The sequence below is a fragment of the Pteropus medius genome, unplaced genomic scaffold (genome assembly GCF_902729225.1).
Source record: "Pteropus medius unplaced genomic scaffold, Ma_sr-lr_union100, whole genome shotgun sequence".
NCBI classification, from domain to species: domain Eukaryota; kingdom Metazoa; phylum Chordata; class Mammalia; order Chiroptera; family Pteropodidae; genus Pteropus; species Pteropus medius.
In genome coordinates, this window is record NW_024342472.1 from 1,000,030 (window position 1) to 1,024,984 (window position 24,955).

The 24,955-nt window shown below is 33.2% G+C and overlaps 1 protein-coding gene across 3 annotated transcripts in view; it reads right to left on the reverse strand.

Annotated features, from left to right (window-relative positions):
* Window positions 1-24,955, reverse strand: part of ZNF280C (zinc finger protein 280C) — a 43,816-nt gene that overhangs the window by 7,168 nt on the left and 11,693 nt on the right. For 2 of the 3 annotated variants that reach the window (XR_005653309.1, XM_039864979.1), the window contains exons 6-14: window positions 22,673-22,840; window positions 22,420-22,529; window positions 18,354-18,574; window positions 15,113-15,270; window positions 14,360-14,460; window positions 13,433-13,579; window positions 8,013-8,144; window positions 4,545-4,855; window positions 3,943-4,083 (exon numbers count right to left, since the gene is read on the reverse strand). Coding sequence is in view for 2 of the 3 variants with exons in the window: in XM_039864979.1 (XP_039720913.1) it covers window positions 3,943-4,083; window positions 4,545-4,855; window positions 8,013-8,144; window positions 13,433-13,579; window positions 14,360-14,460; window positions 15,113-15,270; window positions 18,354-18,574; window positions 22,420-22,529; window positions 22,673-22,840 (1,489 nt within the window). In the remaining variant the exon portion in view is untranslated. The remainder of the gene's footprint in view (window positions 1-3,942; window positions 4,084-4,544; window positions 4,856-8,012; window positions 8,145-13,432; window positions 13,580-14,359; window positions 14,461-15,112; window positions 15,271-18,353; window positions 18,575-22,419; window positions 22,530-22,672; window positions 22,841-24,955) is intronic. The other variant, XM_039864980.1, reaches the window with a different exon arrangement.

Consider the following 24,955-nt stretch of genomic DNA (forward strand, 5'->3'; position numbering starts at 1 on the left):
ACAATGCTATCATAGCTGAGACAGCATGAAACTGAATAACAGAGGTCACTCTGACCAGAGGATTCCCTGAAACTCCACCTCTCTCACCTTATGGCCCCACCCAAGCCACATCCAGTTGTGTCCTTAGCACGTCCTGTGCAACCTGTAGAGCAAGCTCCAAGATCCACATTGGTGGCAGCTGACCTCAGTTTCTGATGTTGTTTCTTGAGGCAACTATAAGCACAGCATCTGTAGACTGCTTGCTGAATCTTAACAGGTGGTCTCGAAGGGAGACAGGCTGAGGCTAAAACTGGCCTGCTGCTGAATCCCTCTCAGGACTGTGCCTCTGGACACCTACTACGCAAAGCCATGCTAATAAGACTGGGAGACTTAAGAGATTTGCTTAGTACATAGAGGCATATACTGAAAGACAGCCAAAACTGGAAGACAAAGCAGCAGAATCCATGAGAGAAAAGAACGGAGATCCAGAAATAATGAAGTCAAGCAATCTAACAGATGCAGAGTTCAAAATACCGGTTATAAAGATGCTCAGTGAACTTAGGGGAAGGGTAGATGAATGCAGTGAGAACTTTAACAAAGAGATAAAAAACAAAAAATGGAAGTGGAAATTATAAAAGGGAACCAGTTGGTAATGAATAATACATTATCTGAGATGAAGAGTATATTAGAGGGGATTAACAAAATGGATGAAGAAGACGATCGAACCACCAATATAGAGGATGGGGAAGCCAAGGTCATCTAATAAGAATGGCAAGGAAAAAAAGTGAAGAATATAATAATAATTTAAGGAGTTTTTGGGATAACATTAAATGCAAAAACATCCATGTAATAGGGGTACCTGAAGGAGGAAAGGGAGAACAAGAAGTTGAAGAGCTATTTGAAGAAATAATGATGGAAAATTTCCCTAACCTGGTGAAGGAAATAGACATAGAACCCCAGGAAGCTCAGAGAGTCCCAAGAAAGAGAAACTCAAAGAGGCCCACACCAAGACACATCATAATTAAAACGCCAAAGGTAAAGACAAAGAGAGAATCTTAAAAGCAGCAAAAGAAAAGCAGTTAGTTACCTACAAGGGAGCACCCATAAGACTGGCAGTTGATTTCTCAAAAGAAACTATGCAGGACAGAAGGGCTTGGCACAAAATATCCGACGTGATGAAAACCCAGGATCTACAACCAAGAATACTTTATCCAGCAGAGCTATATTTAGAGTCAAAAAACAGATAAAGAGCTTATCAGACAAAAATAAGCTAAAGGAAATCATCAACACCAAGCCAGTATTACAGGAAATGTTGGAGGGACTTCTTTAAGAAGAAAAAACATGTATCAAAAACAGGAATAAAGAATGGTAATAACTACATTCCTATCAACGAGTAACTCAAATGGAAAAGAATTAAGTGCTTCAACCAAAAGATAGGGTGGCTGAATGGATAAGAAAACAAGACTCCTACATATGCTACCTACAAGAGACTCACCTCAGATTAAAAGACTAAAAGGAAGGGGATGGAAAAATATATTGCCTTGATGGACCTAGAGGATATTGTGCTAAATGAAGTTATATAGAGAAAGAAAAATATCATGTGATTTCACGTACATGCAGAAACTAAAGAAGAAAATAAACAACAGTAATAACAACAAAAACAAAAAAAAAAACTAATAGAGAATTTTCTGAGGGGTACTAGAGAGGAGGGGATTGGGGGATGGTAAAAAAGGGTGAAGGGATTAAGAAATACAACTGGATAGTTACAAAATAGTCATTCGTAGTATAAGTGTAGTATAAGAAAAATAGTCAACAATATTGTAATAAATATGTAAGGGGGAAGAAGGGTACTAGATTTAGTGGGGTAATCACTTGAGCTCTAATCACTATGGTGTACAACTGAAACTAATATATTATTGTATGCCAACTATAACTGGAAAAAAAATCTCATTCAATTATACAATGTAAATATGAGCAACTAATTGTCTACTATATTTCAATATGGTGGGGAGACAAACAGAAAAAAAAAGTAATGAAATGGAAAAGTAGCCGAAGAAGTTTAAAAAATGGCAGTAACAGTTTAAAAGAAGTTGAAAATAGTTTTAAAAGTGAATGCTCACAACACGACATACAAATAATTTATTATTGAATTGTACACTTGAAACTTATATAATTTTATTAACCAATGTCACCCCAACAAATTTAATTTAAAAAAGCTAATGATCAAAGCTATCAAATGCTCTACAGAAGTCACAGAGGAGTACGACTGAAAACTGTTAACGGGGCAACTTTAACTGATAGGTGGAGGTGATACTCAGATGACAAAGGGTAAAGAAATGACAAATAAGATAGTAAAGAATACTCTGCTATAAAGGAAATGGAGGAGATTAGAGGCAGGGTTAACTCTGCAAAAGTGGGACATGTCTTTTCTGAGATTAATGTCTGAATGAAGGGAAAAACTTGAGGTAGAAAAAAGTTAATCTTGTGAAAAATGGAAAGGATGACCTCAGTAATTAGGAGGCAAGGCTAACAACTGAGAAACTAGAATAAAATCCTGAGGGTACTGAAAAGGACTTAAACAGATCTTGTAGATAAAAACAAAGATGTTATTTTTTTTTAAAAAGACAGGACCAAATTAAAGTTAAAGACCATCAATTCAGAGCTGATTAAATCAACCACAGTTTGGTAGTCTAGAACTGAGCATAGAGACAGATAAAAAAGGACAAGAGAGTCAAGGGTAGCAAGGTTAAACAGGACTAAAGATGTAAAGGGCTATAACAGGACAAAAACAAAGAACATTCAAAACAGATGACCTGGAGGGTGAGGTTGTCTATAAAGTTGGAATGGTGCTGTTGGACTAGAAAGAGGGGTCAAAACTCTGAAAGTCATGAGTAATTAATGAGAATTCAAAAAATGAATATTGTGTATGATGAAGTAAAATGAGATAGTGGTAAGGAAAGGAGTATAACATGTCAGAGGTGGATGTGAAATGTCAGCATTAAAGAAGTCAAGGTACCACGAGGTCAGCTGATTATTGAGGGGAAAAAAAATCCCTGTAAACCAAGTGCTGAAGCCATAAAAAAATGTGGGCAAATCCTTGAAAGTGGTAGCTAACTATGACCAGAAAATCCCATAGAGGTCTTGCTATGATTTATAAGTAAGCCGCTTTTATTGTTTATACCTTATTTCTGACTAAAAATAAAACTACCTTAATTTGAATAATAAACTTAGCACATTTATATCTGAACAATTTTTTATCTATTGAAAAAAATCCATACTGAAGGAAATGCCTACAAATAAAGTCCAAATGAAAGTAATGTGGGCTTTAAAGTCTTTTTCTAACATAAAGTATATAGTAGGTGCTCAAATAATGTAAATTGGATTAATGTATGAAAAGAAATTCCAACAGTAGCATCATGACTGGAATAGCCCTATAGCCTCTCATTTCTCATTTCATTGAATGAATGCAAAGATGAATGACTTGAAAGACATGGATGAGAGAGGTGGGAGGAGGGAAGGGAGGGAAAAAAAGGGAATGAGAGAAAGAGATGGAGTACACATATGCGTGCGCCAATAATGTTATTAGCATCTTTGACAAGTCTGGAGTCAAAGTCACTCTCGAAGTGACTGCTCATGTGGTTACATGTGTTTATTTGATAAATATGTTAAAAATATTTAACATTTTGTTTGAAAATAACCACTTTTTGAAAGACTTGGAAAAATAAATTTCCCTAATAAATTTATTCTAATTTAATTAGTCTAACGCCTTAAAATTTTTGTTCTAATAATTTCATCAGTTATTATGCTGGAAAATAGTATTGGGAAATATCCTAAAAGTTCTCTATTGCTAGATCCTTTTAGTTCCCTGAGGTGACAAACTGGTTTCTAAGAGGACAAATTTGCTTTAAAAAAGCAAACATCTTGACTGGCAGTTTTGACCAGCAGTATATATGTTTAACTCACCTCACCATATGATTTACAAAGGCTTTGTTACAGTTAGTGTTGTATTTGCAAAAATTACAGTGGATATATATTGAAAAGTGGCTTGCAAAATCTTTTATTTTGGAATGACACTCAATGCACTTATGAAGTCCTCGATGACACCTTATGGAGACAGAAAAAATGAAAAAAATATTGTAAAGCAAAAATAATAAGGCAAAACCTTACCAACATTTTATTAATTGAAACTAGGGTGGTTAACATCTTTAAATAGAGACTCATAATTTGAAAATTTGTTTTGAAACAAGTTAGGATAAGTGTTAAAATGCTAACACCAGTTAACCTTTCTCTAGAATAAAAAGGATAATATTAACCAATTCAATTATCACAAGATATAAACACAAAATATAAGATTAGTGTAAAAGATGACAATAATACAATAAACACAGTAATTTAAGTTCTTCTCAGCAGTTGTAAAAAGTACCTATCTGCTTGGCCTTTATGCCAGATAAGTGATTATCACATAAATGTGCGAGGGAGTTTTGTGATATGGTAAATTATATTAAAATAAACCTTTAATATTTAATATTCAATTGACATTGTAAATCAGGAATAAAAGATATTACCGTAAGTTCTTCAAAGCTATGCTGATTTTGTTCTTTCTGTTGCGTTGTTTCTTTTGCTTGTAAGAAGTTTTTGCTTTGCATTTGGATGTACCTTTACCCTGCTTACTTGCATTAGGTTTACTTGCAGTGGATGTAGTTGCATGAGCCTTATGTGTCTTAGTTTTACTTGCATTAGATTTTGTGGAACTTTTCGCAGTTGTATTTTTAGACCTAGGAGGTGAGACCTGAAGAGAAGAAGTGCTTGGAGTATTATTGGAAGATGCAGTTGATGTCTTTGAATGAAGAGGTCCAAATGAAGCTCGAATAGTAACCTATAAAAATGAAGGCAATATATATTTTTGAAAATTAATCATTACACTAATATTAAAAAGATCACTGCAAGCCATTACATTATGGTCAGTTGGTTTTTGACAAGGGTGCCAAAACAGTTCAGTGGGGGAAACAACTGTTTTAACAAATGGTGCTGGGACAACTGGATATCTGCATACAAAAGAATAAGTTTGGATCCCTACCTCATACTAGATACAAAAAATGAACTCAAAATGTAGCAAAGACCAAACTGTAAGAGCTAAAACTATAAAACTCTTAGAGAAAACAGGAGTAAATCTATGGGACCTGGGGTTAGGCAATGATTTCTTAAATATGATACCAAAAGCACAAGCAACCAAAAAAAATAGATAAATTAGACTTCATAAAAATTTAACACTTTTATGCTTCAAAGGACACCATTAAGAAAATGAAAAGACATAGAGATATATTTGCAAATCATATCTCTAATAAGAGATTTGTGTATAGAATATATAAAGAACTCTTTCAACTCAACATAAAGACAAATAACCTAATTTAAAAATGGGCAAATGATCTGAACAGGCATTTCTTCAAAGAAGATGTACAAAGGACCAATAAGCACATGGAAAGATGCTCAACATCTTTACTCATCAAAGAAATATAATCAAAACTTCAATAGGATGTAACTTTAGACCAACTGGAATTGCTATAATAAAAAAGGCAAATGATAACAAGTGTTGCTAAGGATGTGGAGAAATTGCAACCTTCATATATTGCTGGTGGGAAAGTACAATGGTACAGCAGCTTTGGAAAACAGTTCGGCAGTTCCTCAAAATGTTAAACAGAAGAGTTATCATATAACCCAGCAATTCCACTCCTAGGCATTCCATCCTAGTAATTCCACCCAAGAGAAATGAAAAACTACATTCACATAAATTTTCATAGGAGCATTATTCTTATAGCCCCAAATTGGAAACAACCCAAATACCCATCAATTGATGAATGGATAAATAAAATATTGTATACCCCTACAATGTAATAATATTCAGCCATAAAAAGAATGAAGTACTGATACATATAAGTACTGATACAGCCATAAAAAGGAAATACTGATATAAAATACAATATGATGAACCTGAAAAATATTATGCTAAGTGAAATAAGCCAGTCATAAAAAAATCACATAATGTATGATTCCATTTATATGAAATATCTAGAACAGGAAAATCCATAGAGACAGAAAATAGATTAAAGTTTGCCTGGCCACGGTGGAAGGGAAATAGGGAGTGACTGCCAATGAGGTTTCTTTTCGGGGTGGTGAAAACATTCTAAAATGGATTGTGTTGATGTTTGCACAACTCTGTGAATGTGTTAAATAACATCGAATTATACACTTTAAATGAGTGAATAGTGCGGTATATGAATTATATCTCAATAAAGCTGTTTCAAAAAACACTGCAATACAAAAAGTTAAACATCATTACTTTGAAAACAGCAAGTTTAAACTACAATCAGTTAAGTCTTCCATTTACTCTAAATGGTCATACTAATTAAATAAAATTTACCTCAATATTTATTAACTGTTATAATATTAGTTTTGTATCGATACTATTTATATGTTAACGCAGATATTAATCGATAATTAGAAGTTAGTGCAAATTATATGAATACCAAAAAAGCACATTCCATGGCTATTTTATGCTCTGATATAACTAAATAGCTTTCACAAATACAGAGGTCAAAATTGAAATCTCAAAGCCTGAAATAGTCACTCTCAAAAGGCTTGTATTACCCTTTGGTAACTATAAAACAGATCTCTAGTAAATGTGACCTGTGCTCCCTGGGGGCTCATTGGGCAGGATTTATGGTTCCAAAGGTTACTGTGGAGGTTACATCAATTCATCATACAGCATGGAGAGTTATAATATTCAAAATTTCCTTAAAGGGAGATAATATAAAATTTATCATTTAGTATTAGAAAAAGAAAATGTTCAATTATACCCATTGGTTAATAATGTAAAACAGTTGCCTGTTTACATTCTCTTTAATCATTTGACTATACTATCCCCACATATTTGAGGAGCAGCCAATGAGGAAGTCCTATGTAATACATGTATAATACAAAAAGAACTAAATTAGGAGTCAAAAGATCCCAGATTAAATCTCAATACTACCCCTTCCTAGCTATGTGACCTTGAGTAAGCAATTTATCCTTGCCAAGTCTCCTCATCTATAATATGAGAGTAATACCTGTTTTGTCTACCTCATTGAACTGCTACATGGATTAAATAATAGAATGTATGAAAAATCACACTGAAAGCTTAATTCTAAAGTACTAGTACCAATCATGATTAATAGTATAATGATATTATAATGTAACATGCTACTTATTACTACTAATAAGGGAAGATATGAGAGAGGACTGCACTGCACTGCTTACATTAGTATTCTGCATGTCTAGTCCCAGCACAGAATGAATGGATTGCAGAGAAGGATACTGGATAGCTTTTTTTGTTCTACATCTTCAGAGCATTGCTTTACATTATTTTACTTAATTCAAATAGTAGACATACATTCAAAAGTAAGTACTCAAAGCCAAATATAAATATTTGAGAATTCCTCACTTTGGATTATGCATCTATCCACTGAGGCATAGAAGAGCCGACTTTCCATAAAGTTAGAGAATACAGATGCACATAAGGAAAATAGAGAAAAGGAAATTTGCAGTCAGATGTGTTGGCTCACTTAAAACAGCAATGCTATTCTGGAACAGAATTTGCTTCTCTAGGAGTAGACTCAGTAATATCAACTTCAACAAACTATGGCATTCAAGGCACTATGACTGATGCTGGAGACGCAAAGATAAATTAAACATGATTTCTGGCCTTATAGTCTAGTGACTGAAGCAGACTTACATGTTGCCAACTGGAATAGCTCAAAAACAACCTATGGAATATTGAAACGACTGGCTGACTACAGTTAATCTAGTTGTACTCACTGCACAGGAATATGTTCTAATATAACACATGTCAATCAACTCTTATCAAACATAAGAGAAAACCTAAAATTAAAATCTTAATGACAATCAACTTTTAATATTATATTCAATAGATAAAGCCAAGCAGTAGTTTATTTCTATTATCACACAAAATGTTAAAATACAACATATTTAAAACTCACTTTTGTACCAGGAGGCAATCCTTCTAGCTCTTTAGGTTTTATAAATGTCCGATGCTGGGTCTTGTGATCTAGTTTCTCCTTGCAGGTCAAAAATTGTAGTCTGCATTTTGTACAACGATGAACTCCTTTTTTCTGTTTACAAATAACATTAGAAATAGTATTAGAAATAATAATCTCTACTGCCATAAATCCCGGGACTTGAAATTGCTCTTAAATCTAATAGTTAAAAGTATTTGTTACTATATAGGCAATCAACAGGAAAATTATGTCAATTAGGATCCAATGAGACAAGTTCTATACCATTTGCAGGGTAAAAACTTTTTTTTTTAATTTTTATTTTTCAATTAGAGTTGACAATTTCTAAAATTAAATTTGAAGTATAAGCTATTCAAACACAAACTATGAAAATAAGCTATACTGTATTTTTATCCTTGAACATAACAAATTCTTTTTAATTATTGTTATTTCCATTTGTTCTTAAGTTGGTAAAATAAATTAAACTTTCTAAAAACAGATTTATCCAGACTCTCCCAAGAAAGTTGTTATAGAAATGGTTGTATAAAGCAGTGCTGTCCGATAGAACGTTCTACAGTGATGATAATGTTCTATAGGTGCACTGTCCAATATGGTGTCCACTAGCCACATGTAATTATTGAGCACTTGAAATGTGGCAAGTGCAACAGAGAAACTGATTTTTAAATTTTACTTATTTTTAACTAATTTACATTTAAATAGACACATGGGGCTAGTGCCTATGATAATGTACAGTATGGGTATAGAAGCATAAATCAGCATTACTGTTTGAGAACCCCTTGACTGTGTCCCTTCTCAAACTCAGTCCTATTAATATTTTATGAGTGGGAAATAGGACCCATGAGAAATCTAAGTCACTAGCTCATAGCTGGTTAGTATTCAATTATTAGTTATTATCAATTATAATCTTTATGTATACACTCTTATTAATTAAAACATATTTTATATTTCTATGTAAATTTAGAATGACATACAAATACAAAAGAATGATTTTTCTAAAGCTGTATCTCTACAGGCCCATCACTATTTACATTTAAAACACAAATAATCATTTAGGAATATCAAATGAGGTAACATATGAAAGTACCTAGCAGTTTCTGGTGCACGGCAGGCATTTGATAAATAAAAGCTCTTTACAAAGTTCGAAGCAATAAATAAATAAAGTGTTTATATTACTAGTTTAGTTTCACCTTAAAGCTATTTTAGAAGTATGGTGCATCGGATCTTATCATAGGTACAGGAAACGTAAACAGATTCACCTCTATGCGCTCAAGAGAGAGAGGGAAAGAGGGAAAAAAACATCTCAGTTGAGAAACAGATAGCAAGGTTAACAGGACAGAGAGTTCCCAAGAGTATAATTTCCCCAAATCTTTTCTCTACCTGTACCTATACCTCATCCAGTTTCATGATTTAAAATAGCATCCATCCAACTGCCTACCCAACTTCATTACTTGATATCTACTAGGCATTTCAAATCTCCATGAACAAAATTGAACTTTAGACTTTCTCCCATCCACCTTGACCCCTCAAAAAAATCTGTTCCTTCATCTTCCCAATATCTCAGTATATTGCAACACCATTCTTGGAGATACCCAGGACAAAAAAGTTGGTCAATCTTAACTCTTCTCTTTCTCTCACACCCCACATCAAGCCCATTAATAAAATCTATCAACTCTACCTTCAAAAATATAATCTTTCCACTTTTCATCACCTCTAACCACTGCCACCATATCAGACCAAGTCACTTACCTGGACTCTTGCAATAGCCTATGTTCTCCTTGTTTCTACTTACTTCCCAAAAGTCTATTCTAATGCTGACATGCTTAAACCCTCCAATGGCTTCCCATAATACTCCAAAATCCTGACTCTGGCTTACGAGGCCCTACACCACGTGCCCTACATTCTATTGCTACAACCTCATTTCTTGCTACTCTTCCACTTGTTTACTGTGTTCCAGCAACACTAGGGTCCTTGCTGCTCCTTGAACATCTAGATGTATGCTTATCTCACTGCCTACTTACTGTTCCCTCTCCCTGGAGCATTCTCTTCCAGATATCCATATGGCTTACTTCCTTATTTCTTTTGGAAAGGCCCTCCTTGATATCCCCATATAAAAATACAGAAACTATTCCTTCCCCTTCTAAGTGCTGACACTCTATATCCTATATTTTCTTCCCATGGTACTTATCACCAGCTGGCACATATACACATTCAGACGTCTCTCTCTCTCACCCCATCATAATGCAAATTCCAGAGGGAACAAACCTTGTTTTGTTCACTTCTATAAAACAGTCCTTGGCATATATTAGGCACTCGATAAATATTTGTTAAATAAATAATGAAGTAGACAGCAAGAGACTGACAAGAGTGCAAATGAGAAGGCACAATTGAATTACTTCAAAATGTCTGCCATTCCATTCAGTAAGCATTTGCCCAGAGCTGAGATGTGAAACATTAATCCACTCTTCTTTTAGTTGGAGTCAAGTCTTACACATCCCTCTTACGCATGCATGTTTGTGATGTGCTAAGGATGACGATAATAAAGTACATTTTTAAAATAACGTGATGTTCAATCAAAAACAATAGTGATCTTTCCAAGGATAAAGAAAAATTGTGTTAAACTATTTGACAAGCATACTATACTGTTTGGGTGATCTGAGAGGATTTTCAAGGCTAATTCCAACTATCTGTAAATCTGCCTTTAGACCTAATGTCAGTGAAGAATATGACTCTGTGGTAAAAGCTGGGTGCTAAGTGAATTTTTGGCTCTGCCATTTATTAGAGAATGTGACATTGGGCAAGTTATTCTCTATTAAGCTTTGTTTCCTCATCTATGAAACGAAAAACGTTCACATAGTTGTGAGAATTAAATAAGATAATACAAGTAAAAGAACTAGTAATTGCAATACAGCAAGTGATTAATATGTTAACTGCTTGTTATCATTATAAAGATATAACGAGGCTATTTAAAACATCTGAAATCCTTCATCCTTTTAAAAGTTGTACAAACTGTATTGTTAACTCTAAAATCACTCAAGACTATTCTTTTTAGGAAAAGGTTACAACCAAAATCTTCAAAAAGAATAAAATTGGCCATAGATTCAATAATTCCTATGGCCTAAAATCGCACTAATATCATCTGTTACAAGCTTATAATCTTGCTATAGTTTTCAAGTCTTTTGTGAACAATTATATAAATTGCAAATACTTTGAAGGATGCCTGATGATCTTTCTTATTAATAGTCTTTCCTCTATTGACTGCCGATTACCTACCTCTTATGTACTCTAAACTTACATAAGACGTGGGCACCAAGGTGTGTCAGTAGTCTCCAAGACTACTCCCAGGTTTGAAGCTTCAGTAAGAGGACTTATAAGACTTAGAAGTCGTTATACTCACAGCTCTGATTTATTACAGTGAAAGGATACAGAATAGGATTAACAAAGGAAAAAAGTGCATTGGGTAGAGTCTGGAGGATACTGGCACCAGTTTCCAAGTGCCTTTTCCCAATGGAGTTGCACAGGACACTTTTAATAACCCTCTCCCAGCAACATGTATAAAGTGTTTTATTAGCCAGGGAAGCTTTTTGGGTCTAAGAGCCCAGAGTTTTTTTTTTTAATGGGGTTCAGTCACCAAATCTTCAGACTCCCAGAAGAAAAGCATGTGTTCATCATAATCAGGAGTTAACCAAGAGCCAGTTATTCAAGTAGACCTTTCTGAAAATGTGCATGATGTGAGCAATTCAGATCTGCTGGGTTGACTCTTTCCTATACACATGGCATGTTAAAAAATATAAATCAGGGTATAAACAGTGACTATGGGACAGCAAGGTAAATTTCTTAAGAGACACAGTCCACGTAGCAGACCCATCCATCTTTCTTATCTTTCTAAGTATATATTACACCCTCCACACTTGGGGCTTAGTAAAGCATGGGAGAAAGAACTGTGTTAAAAGCTTCATAATGAAATAGTCAGAGCTACAGCTTTATATCTCATACTTCTTTCCAAATCAAAAGTCAAAGATGAAATATACAGCATCAAGACCAGTGTTTCCCAAACTCTATTCCTCAAAAAATGATTATAGGCATTGAGCAAATAAAGGGTTCGATGGTCAAATAAGCAATATCCCTTGCTTAGAGATTTATGTTTTCTTAGTATATTAAAGCTCTGAAAAGTCTTATTTAAAAAATAAACAAAAACTATTAATTTAATTTTGTAAATAGAAATTTACTGAATTTCTTTTTCCAGAAACAATTTTACAGCAGAACATTTATTAACATCTAATGGAACACTGGTGGGGAAACCCTAGAATGGAAAGATTTCACCTGAGGTTCTTAGGGTGAGATAGCATACCAGGATAAAAAAATAAGCATGTTGGTATCATCCCAGTCATAACATAGGTGATCCTGAATGTATTTGGATATTCTACTTTTATGATTTTCCACAATTAACAACTATAAGTTAATTTCATGATTATCTGATGACTAGAAATGAAAGTAATGTTAGCAACAGTGCTGAATAAATTGGTCATGACAATACAATCAATAATGAGAAAAGGTAACGAGCTGATCAGTGAGGAGACAAAACTTGATTATATAATCAGATTCGGTGAATTCACTGACTGATGATTTTGGCAAAGATACCACTGCTTTTGGCTTACGATTTCATCAAAGTTTTCAGCCCAAATAAAAGATAGTCTAATTGTGTCAGGAAAAGAACAAGCAAGCATGAAATGAGAATTTAAGGGAAAGGTACAAGCACTAATACTGGTATCTCAGAAATACATAGCAGAACTGGCTAATGTCATCTAGAAACAAGTTAAAAAAACCGAAATTTAATTCCCTGGCATGGTTCACATATCTAGAAATAAGTGTTGTTACTGTTTCCTTTGTCACTGGCTGCTACAAAAAACTTATAAGAACCACATGTCTTCTCATAATAAAAAGTGGGTCAGAAATTAGAAATAAAGTTTAAAGAGAAAAAGGAAAACAGAAAGAGTCCTCAATCTTACCTTCTTCATTTCAAACTAAACCTTTTCCTTGCTCCTGATTAACTACCTCCAAAATCTTTCCCATTCTCATCACTTATAGACCCCTGAAATATCCAACTTAAATATTTCATTCATATTTCCTCTTCCTTTCCCCTCTAGGGTTCCTATTTCTACCTATCTTTCAAAATTTCCACTATTTACGAGCCTCATCATCACCAGGAAACAGACAGGGAAAAGAAGTGGAAGTTTCACAAGCAATTCAGCATAAACTATAAATTAATTGTGTCATTTGGAACAACTTTACTTTCCTTCTCGAACAAGTCTAACCAATGTTCTAAGTTTTATATATATACCTTTTCACTAATACAAAATGAACAAACAAGAACTGCTAAATCTCACCTGATGTTTCATGTAATGATTCATGTAGGGGGTTGCCATTCTACTAACTTTGAGGCAAAATGGACATAGCAAGTTCTTAGTGTTTTCATGGGATGCTCTAAAATGTGTTTCTACATCAGAAAATGTTGATGATCTAAACTGGCAAACCTAGAAATATAAAGAAGGTTTAGTTTAACTTGAAAATTTATAACTGATATGCAATTACATCACAGTAGCAATGATGAGTCATTTGTTTAGAGGAACATTACATACTACTAATTCAGCTCTGCTGCCTATACAATCAAGAATCCTATTACTGCAAGTAATAACAATAATCTTTGAAACAGAAAAGTTATTGTTCAAAGTTTAGGGATATATTCCTAAACATAACTAGAATCCCTTCTTTTCAGATTTACTACTCCCTATCTTGACTTGAATTTTCAAACTCTGACACCTCTTGTCCTATAAAGATTTTTCTTGCTATATAAAATGGAGTATTCTCTTCTTTGGAATACTATTTTAAATAGCATCCAGGAGATGACAGAGGCAATTTATCTTTATCTTGCTATCTTATTGGGAACCACTTCAAATTCTGGAAAAATACCAGCCCCAAAGCATTTAGTTGAACTTCTCATAACTAACAGCATTTCCTATTTCTCTGACATGTCTTATTCTTCCCTATTTGGTAAGAAAGTCCATATGTTTGTCTTTCTCCAGCAGCGTATTTTGTTTGTCTAGTACAGGGGTCAGTAAACTATTAGATGCTGGCCAGATCTAACCCACCACCCCCCATATAAATGAGTTAAACCAAGGGAGTTTCAATTATTAAAGAGAGTCTTCACTTTTAGTAACATGTTTTATTTAGATGGTTAAAAAAATCAAAAGGACTATTTCGTGGCACAGGAAATTTAAACGAACATGTAAGTATATGATAAAATGTGTGTGTACCTGACAAATATACGGCATTTCACCAGGTTTATGAGTGTCCTTCATATGTTGTAAAAGAGTATGTTCTGTTTCAAATGATAATTCACAGATTTTACAAATAGCTGAAAGTGGAAAAAAACCATGTTACACCATTTTAAAGATGTATATAAATAAAAAGTTCATTTTGTACATCCGTAACAACAGCAATGAGAAATAATAGTAATAGTGATGGTGGTTACAACAATTCTATAGATGTTAACTTTGTTACACTGTTCTAAGGGCTATACTTATATTAGTTTACTTAAAAATTCTCATCCCATCATTGAGAGACATACTGCTATTTTTATCCCCATTTTTCAGATGAAGAACCTGAGGCACAGAAAGATTAAGCATCTTGCCTGGGATCTTGTAGCTGAATTAAGAAGCAGAGATACAATCTGAATCCAAGCTGTCTAACTTCACCTTTATCATTAGAGTTGTAAGTCAAAATCATAGATTTTATATTTGCAAACCAGGGAATCTGAGTTTTCTAATTTAGTTTCCTACATAAAATGCATTAGTAATGCCAAGGAAGTTTCTACTTACAAGAGAGACTTCAATTTTAGTAAGTTATTTTTATTAAAAAGTTTCTGCAAGTTAAAATTTGTCAACTTTGCCTTCAATTACAAACTCTATTTCTTAGTCCTATTTTTCCATCAGAGTGCTTAAGTATTCCTCATAGTTTAGATGATCAAAATTATTAATGTTCAGGACTTCAATGAAATTGTGACTTACTAGAAAACTCATGGGGTGTGTGTGTACTCTCAATGTGACACTGCAGCTGGAATGGTGTGGGATACTGTCGGTAACAGTGCTGGCAGGTGGTGTGGCTTTCCCAGCTCTCACTGTTCTGCTTCTCAAGTTCCAAATGGTGTTTCATGTGGTTCATAAACCTATAAATAATTGTCAGCAGGTACAAGTATTCAGATTTATAACCAAAGAAAAATCTCACAAATAAGTATCTAAATCTAAAGGTTAAACATGCAGTTGTATTACTCAAAATAATGTCTCTAAGCCTTAAAGTCTTCTAGAAAAATGTGTACTTTAAATAATCACTTTCATTAAATGGCTCAGTAAATTTTTTCCTTGCATCTTTGTTTTAAAATAATCCATTCTTATAGTTAATATGAAATACCACTAATTTGCTATAACTCTTCACTATTTCAGATGAAAAAAAAATTTTTGTAAAGAAAAATGGCAGGCTTCTTTTCCATACATGAAATACCATTTACATTTTAAAATAAAATACTTAAAGCAAGGAAACCCTACCATCAAAAGCAGCTAGAGTCATGAAAGAAATATTTGGAAGGCCTTAAAGATAAGCAATAGTTTTCTGCTGCTTGAAATACAAATTATTAGTTTTTTCTGATTTGTGTCTTGGTTTCTAAATGCATGTAGTAGCATTTTAATACTAATAATTATGAGAACCTTTTGTTTTACTTAACGGCACTGGTTTACTGTTAGCACAAATGGTTCGTTTTAACTTGCAGACTATGACCATTTTAGCACCATTCATTTAATTCTACATTCTACTATGTCAGATTCCCAAAAAGGCTTCTTAGAAGAAGGAACTCTGATTTTCAATGGCAGAGATTAAAATATAAACAGGCATATCTATTTCAGAGTTAACTGAAACTCTTTACTGAATTTCAAAGTCAAGTCATTCAATCAAAATAACAATTTAAGACTGGGCCAAATATTGTTATTCACTATGAGTCCTTAAAGGAAATAATCTTGAAATAAAGTGATACTGTCATCAACCTAGACAGCAATCATCATGGAGGTTTTAAGATTTATCTTTTTACACTTCCAACACACTATTTCTATTTAGAGCTCCTTATGGTATACTGTGAAATGTCTTTTTTTCTTCCTTTCATTTTAACATTATTTCTATTATAATCTATTTTAAAAATCCTAGTCTGGCCTAAGTTTACTTATAAAGGTCATGAGCCATTAAACTTTCAGCTCATAACTTTAATAAAATTTATTTGTATAAAATAATCTCTTTATCAATTACTGTCTATTTGATGGAGATGTGGAAGAAAGCAAATCCCTTACAAGGCTATTCTCAGAATAAAATAGCCCTACCTGGTTTTGGTGACACTCAATGTAGGAAAAAAAATATTCTACATGTTGACAGAGCAGAGAGTAGAAATCTTGAACTATTAGCTTCTATTATTCTCTAAAACTGTTAATTTGCCACCCTAGTTTTTACCACTAAGGTAAAATGTTATTTAACATATATAACAGTGTTTACTGTTTAGGTTTCATTTACCGAATAATATGTCAAAAATGCTATAATAAATTCTATAAATGCTATAAAAATAAATGCTATAAAATTCCTAGATATTATAAAATATGGTTAGCTTAAAATTTCTAGATATTCTGATAAACTAGAACTCTATAACCAGTCTTGACGGGAAAACAAAAAAAGAAAACTTCATGTTTAATATTCAATGGCTAATCCTAAAGGAAAATCCAAAAAGCTATTGCTAAAGTAACATCAAATCTTATATGAATAATATTTAAATATAATAAGGAACATAAACCAGTGAACCACTTTTCTATGCATTCTACAACATTTTCTAACATTTTCTGATGTATTTTACTGTAAAAATGGTAAAAATATGGATAATGGTCACGGAATTCTATTATTGTTACATCTCAAAGCATAATTTCTCTTCTGTTAAACTACTGGGACAGTTAGCAATTGATGGCTGTTAGAGATTGATAAAAAGGAGGTAAAGAAGTATGAAAACTCATATGACTAATATTTGAAAAATCTTGGAAAACTATAAAGCACTACTCTAAACATAACATTCATAATTTAGTTTTAGGCTTATATTACAGTATATTTCAGGGTTTTTATATGTATTTCATTCTGGACCCAAGAATTTACCATAAAATAAAATAAATGCTAGGCTTAGAAATGACCTATATGATGCTTAAGAATATTAGTTACAAACAATGTTTATCAAAGATAAGTATATTTTTAAAGTTTATGTGTATGCGTGTCACAATATGTACATATATGCATATACATATGTGTATCTCACCTAAGAAAAGTGCACTGATGTCTGGAATTTACTCTGAAAAGTATATAAAAAAAATCAGGTGGGTCTATGGACGAATAAATACACAAGTATAATAAAATGATAATGGTAAAATTGAGGTGGTAAATATATAGATGTTCACTGTAAAATTGTTCAACTTAGATGAATATTTAATATTTTTTATAATATAGTGTTGGAAAAAGTGTCAGACTGTATAGTATAACCAATAAAAAATACCAATCAATATGTCTTGTTACTTTGCTCTCATTACTCTCTCACTTAAGATGATAGATATGTAATATGCCATAAAACTCAGACTGCAAAGTACAAGTTTTTAAAATTTAAAGCATAACATGTATGAACTTTCAAAATTCCACTGAGAATTAAATCTTTACTTTTAAAATGTACTAAATTATAAAATTAAAGTAGACATGTTTCATAGAACTGGTACTCCTCTAAAGAGCACCAAAGAAGATAATTTTCTCTGCAAGGTAAGTGTACTAAAAATTGTGAATACGAAATGAAAAATTAGAGCATTAAATAAGACTAGCATAGAGGAGGTCAAACTGGATAAAGAGGTTCTTCACATGATAGGAAAAGTAAAATTCAAAAGCTGCTAAAAAATACAAATGTCTCATGAAGGCTTCTAGTTCAATGATAAATATAGAAAAAAGAAATGATTTTCTCTTAGGTAAAAATAAATCTCGTCTTTAAGTTATTTCAAAGAAATGCAACTAAGTAGATCCAACTGTCAAACTCCTAAAATACAAGAAAGGACAAAAGCTTTTCAACATGATAATCTGCCTTTGTTCTTTGTACAAAGTATTATCGCTTATGTAGGATGACATAGAAAAATAACGATACAATATTTGCATCTGTAGCATCCTAATTTCAAACATAAATAGAAATAAATATTTACATACCTAATATTATTTTTAAGAACTTTCAAGCAACTGAAGCATTTAAAGGTCGTGTAAGTCTTCTGTTCATCGTCAACAGCTCCTTCATGTCTTCCATAGTAAAAGTCACTAACTAACATGATCAATTTTCCTTTCTCTGCACCAGCTTTATCTTTATTTTCAGTACTTGAAATTTCTACTTTAACCATTTCCAAAAATTGATTTAGCATGTCTGGACAACAACACTAAAAGAGGAAGAAAAAATATGAGCCTTATTTATATCTCTTTTAAAAATTAGATGCTAAAAATGACTCTGTGTTTATAATTAGGGCCAGCTCATGTAAAACTATGCTTCAAATATATTTGGAAAGATATTCACCAAAATGTTGGCTTCATTCTTTATGTAGTCTAAAAAATTCAAACAATACACACCTATTATTTTAATAGAGAAATAACTTCAAAAACAAATCAAAAACCTTAAGATCAAGGATGGTTATATAACATTTTCCCTTGCAATTAAACTTTTCAGATGTAAATATTTAATCATAATTTGTCCCTTGGCTAACAACATACATTTCATGTGTCAAGATATACCTTAAATGGAATGGTAGTTTTATACACCATTATTATGGTTAATTATAAAATAACATAATAGTTCAGTAAAGCCTGGTTGGAACTGGACTTTAAGCACAGATAACCAGCCACAAGGTGCTAGGAAATGTATGGGACACAAAGAAAGAATCATCACTTACATCTTGAAAACCTCAGCACAATCTATCTAGAATGCTGAAATACCAGAAGGGTAAATCTATCTCATGAATAAAATCACGACCACATGTAAACTGACTTTAATGGAGAATATTTTCATACATGAGTTTTTTTTATTTCCAATGAGATAAAATGAATTCACTTATTATAAACAATTTTCAGTTGTAGAATTTCTCTAGAAGAATTCTTTAAGAATAACTAGAGAGCAAAAAAACAAACTTTCCTAAAAATACCAATTATGTACACACAAAGCAACAACAAAGTGAAAGCCTTTAAAAAAATAAAGCACAACAAAAATTATAACAGAATCGAGTCCAATTAAACCTATCAGACCAATTAAATTTATCTTGTCAATGAATACATATGTTTAACTCAACCACGGAAAAAATTTAGGTAACAGGAAGACAAAAGGAAAAACAACTCTGGTAAAAGCAAGAAACTACCAAAAACAAAATGATTTGGAAGTCAAAAATAAAAAGGTAAACAAAGAATATAACAGGAAAATGAACATAAGAAAGAAAGGGTTGCGAGCCTGATATCAAACAAAATAGAATCCAGGCCAAAAAAAAAGGAACACTTTATAAAAATCCTAAAGGGTACATTCACAATGAAGTTAAAAAATAGATCTGAGAGGAAGAAAAAATGGTATAGATGATAGAGGCTCTGTTCATCCCTCTGGCGACCAAATCAAAGTTGTGACAGAAACAAGGAGCAAATAGCAAGGAAAATCGCCTGAGATCTCGATGAATAAGCCATACAACTAGGGAGAAATCGAAGAAATCACTCTGCAACAGGAGAAGGTAGTACGGGGTGAGGACACGAGGCTGCCCGGTTCCCAGCAGCTGACTGGGATGGATGCAGCGGCAGCTGCAGACTCCTCTTAAAGGGGCCGTGTCCGCGAGTGGACTTCTGCGGTGATGGACCTGCTCACTCTGAGCACCAGGGCAAGTTCGGCTGCGCAGGGGACACCAGGGACTTACAGGAGGGCATTGACTTGTTGGAGCGAGGGCCGGAGGCAAGGCTCTCTCCCAGGCAAAAGTGCTGGTGGTATCAATTGTTCCTCTGTTGAGCCTTCCCCACTCTCAGTGTGCAGACACAGTGCCATAGCAGAGAAGTCATCAAACTGGATAACAGAGGTCACTCCATCCAGAGGATTCTCTGAAACTCTGTCTCCCCCAACTTGCGGCCCTACCCAAGCCACATCCAGGTGCATCCTCCCTTAGCCAGGTGCCCCTTGCTGAGCAGCGCCTAGACTCACACTGGTGGCAGCTGGCCTCGTTTCTGGTGTGCTCTTTTGAGGCAACTATAAGCACAGCATCTGTGGATTGCTTGCTGAATCTAACAGGTAGACCTGGAGGGGCACAGGGTGGGGCTAAATTTGGCTTGCAGCTGAACTCCTCTCAGGACTGTGCCACTGGACTCCTACCACACAAAGCCACACTAATAAGACCGGGAGGCAAGAGTTTTTCTTAGTACATAGAAATGAACACAGAAAGGCAGCCAAAATGGAAAGACAAAGAAGCAGAAACCATATGAGAGAAGAGAACAGAGATCCAGGAATAATGGAGTCAAGTAATCTAACAGATGCAGAATTCAAAACACTGGTTATAAAGATGCTCAATGAACTTATGGGAAATGTAGATGAATTCAGTGAGAAGTTTAACAAAGAGATAAAAAACATAAAAATTGGAATGGAAATTATAAAAGGGAACCAGTCAGAAATGAAGAACATATTAGCTGAAATGAGAAGTATATTAAATGGAATGAACACAGTGAATAAAGAAGAGGATCAAATGACTTATAAAGAGGATGAGAAAGCCAAGGACACTCAATCAGAATGGCAAGAAAAAAGAAGCCAAGATTATGATAATTTAAGGAGCCAATGGGATGCCATTAAAGGTAAAAATATCTACATCATAGGGGTACCTGAAGGAAAACAAGACATTGAGGAACTATTTGAAGAAATAATGATGGAAAACTTCCCTAACCTGGTGAAAGAAATAGACATAAAATCCCAGGAAGCACAGAGTCCCTAAAACCAGGAACCCAAAGAAGCCCACACCAAGACACATCATAATTAAAATGCCAAAGGTTAAATACAAGGAGAGAATCTTAAAAGCAGCAAAAGAAAAGCAGTTAGTTACCTACAAGGGAGCATCCATAGGACTGGCAGTTGATTTTTCAAAAGAAACTATGCAGGACAGAAGAGCTTGGCACAAAATATTCGACGTGATGAAAACCCAGGATTTACAACCAAGAATACTTTATCCAGAAGAGCTACCATTTAGAGTTAAAGGACAGATCGAGAGCTTCCCAGACAAAAATAAGCTAAAGATATTTATCATTACGAAGCCAGTATTACAGGAAATGGTGGAGGGACTTAAGAAGAAAAAACATGTATGAGAAGCAGGAATAAAGAATGGTAATAACTACATTCCTATCAACAAGTACATCAAATGGAAAAGAATTAAGCGCTCCAACCACAGAGTGGCTGAATGGATAATAAAACAAGACCCCTACATATGCTGCCTATAAGAGACTCACTTCAGGTTAAAAGACACACACTAAAAAGAAGGGAATGGAAAAAGATACTGCCTTGATGGACCTAGAGAGTATTGCGCTGAATGAAATGAATGGGATAGAGAAAGACAAATATTGCATAATTTTACATATATGTGGAATCTAAAGAACAAAATAAACAACAACAACAATAAAAGTGGAAATAAATTCAGAGATACAAAGAATATTTAGAGGGATACTAGATGGGAGGGGGTTGGGGAGACAAAAAAAAGGCAAAGGGATTAAGAGGTACAAATGGATAGTTGCAGAATAGATATGGAAATGTAGAGTGCAGCATGGGGGAAGATGGTTAATAGTGTTGTAATAAATATGTAAGGGGGAACAGGGGTACTAGATTTAATGGGGTGACTACTTTGTGAATTATGTGGATCTCTGATATCTATGTTGTAAAACTGAAACTGGCATATTATTGTATGGCAACTATAATTGAAAAAAAAACCTCATCGAATTGTACAATATAAATAAAAGCAACTAATTGCCTATTGTATTTCATTAAAAATTAAAATATGCATATACTGTAGTGTATATATACACATAATTTTCAAAATTTGATGCTTGAGAAGGATTTTTAAATCTTGTATGAAGGTAATCATTATGAATATCAAATTTCACTTAAGCTGTATGAAAATACCAATACGATTTCTTATCTAAATATCTGGATCAACTAGCATTTACTATATATCAATCCTTAATATTTTCAGAAATTTGAATATTTTTAAAAATTACATTTTGAAAATTTTACCTTCATGTGATATTTCAAAGCATCCAAAAGATTAAACTGAACATTGCACTTTGGACAAGATCTTTGAAAAGGCATTCCAGTTTTATGTTCAATTGATGAGGTATCTGTACCTAAAATAAATTAAGGATTTTTATGATTTAAACTTTTCTTTTTTAAACTTTAAACAACCAGTAATAATAGTTTTAAAGTTCATTGCAATTTCTAAAACTTATGCATAAATATTTTCTCTTTTATATAACAGATTCATATTTACCTTTTGATATAACAGGGGAGGATGTCACCAAAGGAGAGTTGACTAAAGACAACGAAGCACAAGAATTTATTTCAGAAACATCTTCACTGGTCTTTGGCTTTTTTGAATTGATTTTGTTTACTTTAGAAGCTGAAGGACGTTTTATTATAGGCAGAGTTTCATCCGGAGCTACAATAATTTAAATAGTGAAAAAGATATTTTAAATGCTTTAGTATAGAACATTGCTTACAAATGCTGCTAAAAGGGCCTTACCTTTAAAATTAAGTAAAAATGCTTTGGAGCTAAATTAAAGGTAATATAATTAAATCATCACATCATACAAATGACAATAAAGAATGATCAAAATTTATATGATCAATAGGTAGAAACTGCACAAACAGTTATTATGTACTACATATATTTGAACAAGTCATGAAGTAAACTTTAAAAAAAATTATTTTATCGTGGTGCCATTGGTTAATAAAATTATATATGTTTCAAGTGTATAATTCTGTAATACATTCTCTGTATATTCCATTGTGTGCTCACCAAAGTCAAATCTTCTGTAATCATGTATTTGACTCTCTTTACCCTTTTCTACTGCCCCCCTTTTTTCCTCTGGTAACCACTAAACTGTTTTCTGTGCCTGTGAGTAAAAAAAAGCCAAAAGCATACAATGGAGAAAAAAAAAATCCCTGTTCAATAAATAGTGCTGGGAAATTTGGAAAGCCACGGGTAAAAGAATGAAACTAGACTGTTATTTGTCGCCATACAGAAAAATTAACTCAAAGTGAATCAAAGACCTAAATTTAAGACCTGAAAATATAAAATGCATAGAAGAAAACATAGGTACTAAACTTATGAACCTTGGTCTTAGAGAAGATTTCATGAATTTAATCTCAAAGGCAAAGGAAGTAAAAGCAAAAATAAATGAATGAGACTATATCAAACTAAAAAGCTTCTGCACAGGAAAAGCATCAACAAAATAAAGAGGCAACCAACCAAATGGGAGAAGATATTTGCAAGCAACACCTCTGATAAGGGGCCAATATCCAAAATATATAAAGAACTCATACAACTCAACAACAAAAAACAAACAATCCAATTTAAAAAAATGGGCAGAGGACCTGGATAGACTCTTCTCATGAAATAAACTTTTAATGCAAATGAAAATTCTAAAGACACCTTTGAATAAATATATAAATAGGTACCATGAAAAAAGTCAAACCAAAAAAAATATATATTCCAAGAAAAAAAATTAAAGCACCGTGAATACTCTAAGCTTGGTTACAAAAAATGAATTTATCTTAAGATGCTTAAATACATTTGAGCTTGTAAGCAAAAACAATTTCTATTCTAAAAATTTAGAGAAACCCTTTAAGATACTTAAAAAAATACTTAAGCTGTCTAATGGAAAAATACTTAAGCTGTCTAATGGAAAACTCAAGTTGGTTCCCTATTTACAAAATAGAAACAACTAATCTTGAATGGCAGTACTTCACTGATTCTTATGAAAAAGTTTGGAGTTAGTATAATGGCTTTAAAACTATGTCCACCTGAGTCTAATGGTTCTATCTTAGGGAATATAGTGGGCATGTCAGACAGAGAAACTCCCCTTTTACCTTTTTTTCCTAAATTAGATGTTTAAATAAAATTTTGTTTGAATAGAGATTTCATTGCTAAGAAGTTTTGAGTTTGAAAACCATCATCTTAAAGACTAAAGGATTACATAATTCAGGGCATTTGCAAGAGAAGTGGGGCAACCAGACCCAGCAAAAGTCCTTTAGAAAGTAACACAAAATCATACTTTGTGATAAAGATTCTAAAACTGTGGATTGTATTTTAATTCTCCCAACTGTTCACTAATAGTAGTAGAATAGATATAAGCTAGGAAAATAAGAGTATTATATTAGTGAGCTCTTTTGTCAAATTTATGTTTCATTCTTTGAGATAATGTAGAAGTGACTTTTTCCATCTTTAAGCACATGATTACTGACAGCTATACTGCAGGCACACGGGACTGATTTCTGCATAATCACACTAACATTCTTCTCAGATGTTTAGGTTACTTGAAAAACCAGACAGCCGGTATTTTGGACTAGGTAACTGATTATCTATCTAGTAGGCTGTATAGTAAAAATAGACTGTTTTATATACAAGTTTTTTTAAAAATATAAATTTATTTAAATTAGTTTCAAGTATACAATATATTGGTTAGACATCTATGTTGTCCATAAAACGATCCCCCCAATTGCTCCCTCCCTCCCCTGGCCCTCCACTTAGCCATCATATTAATGCTAACTG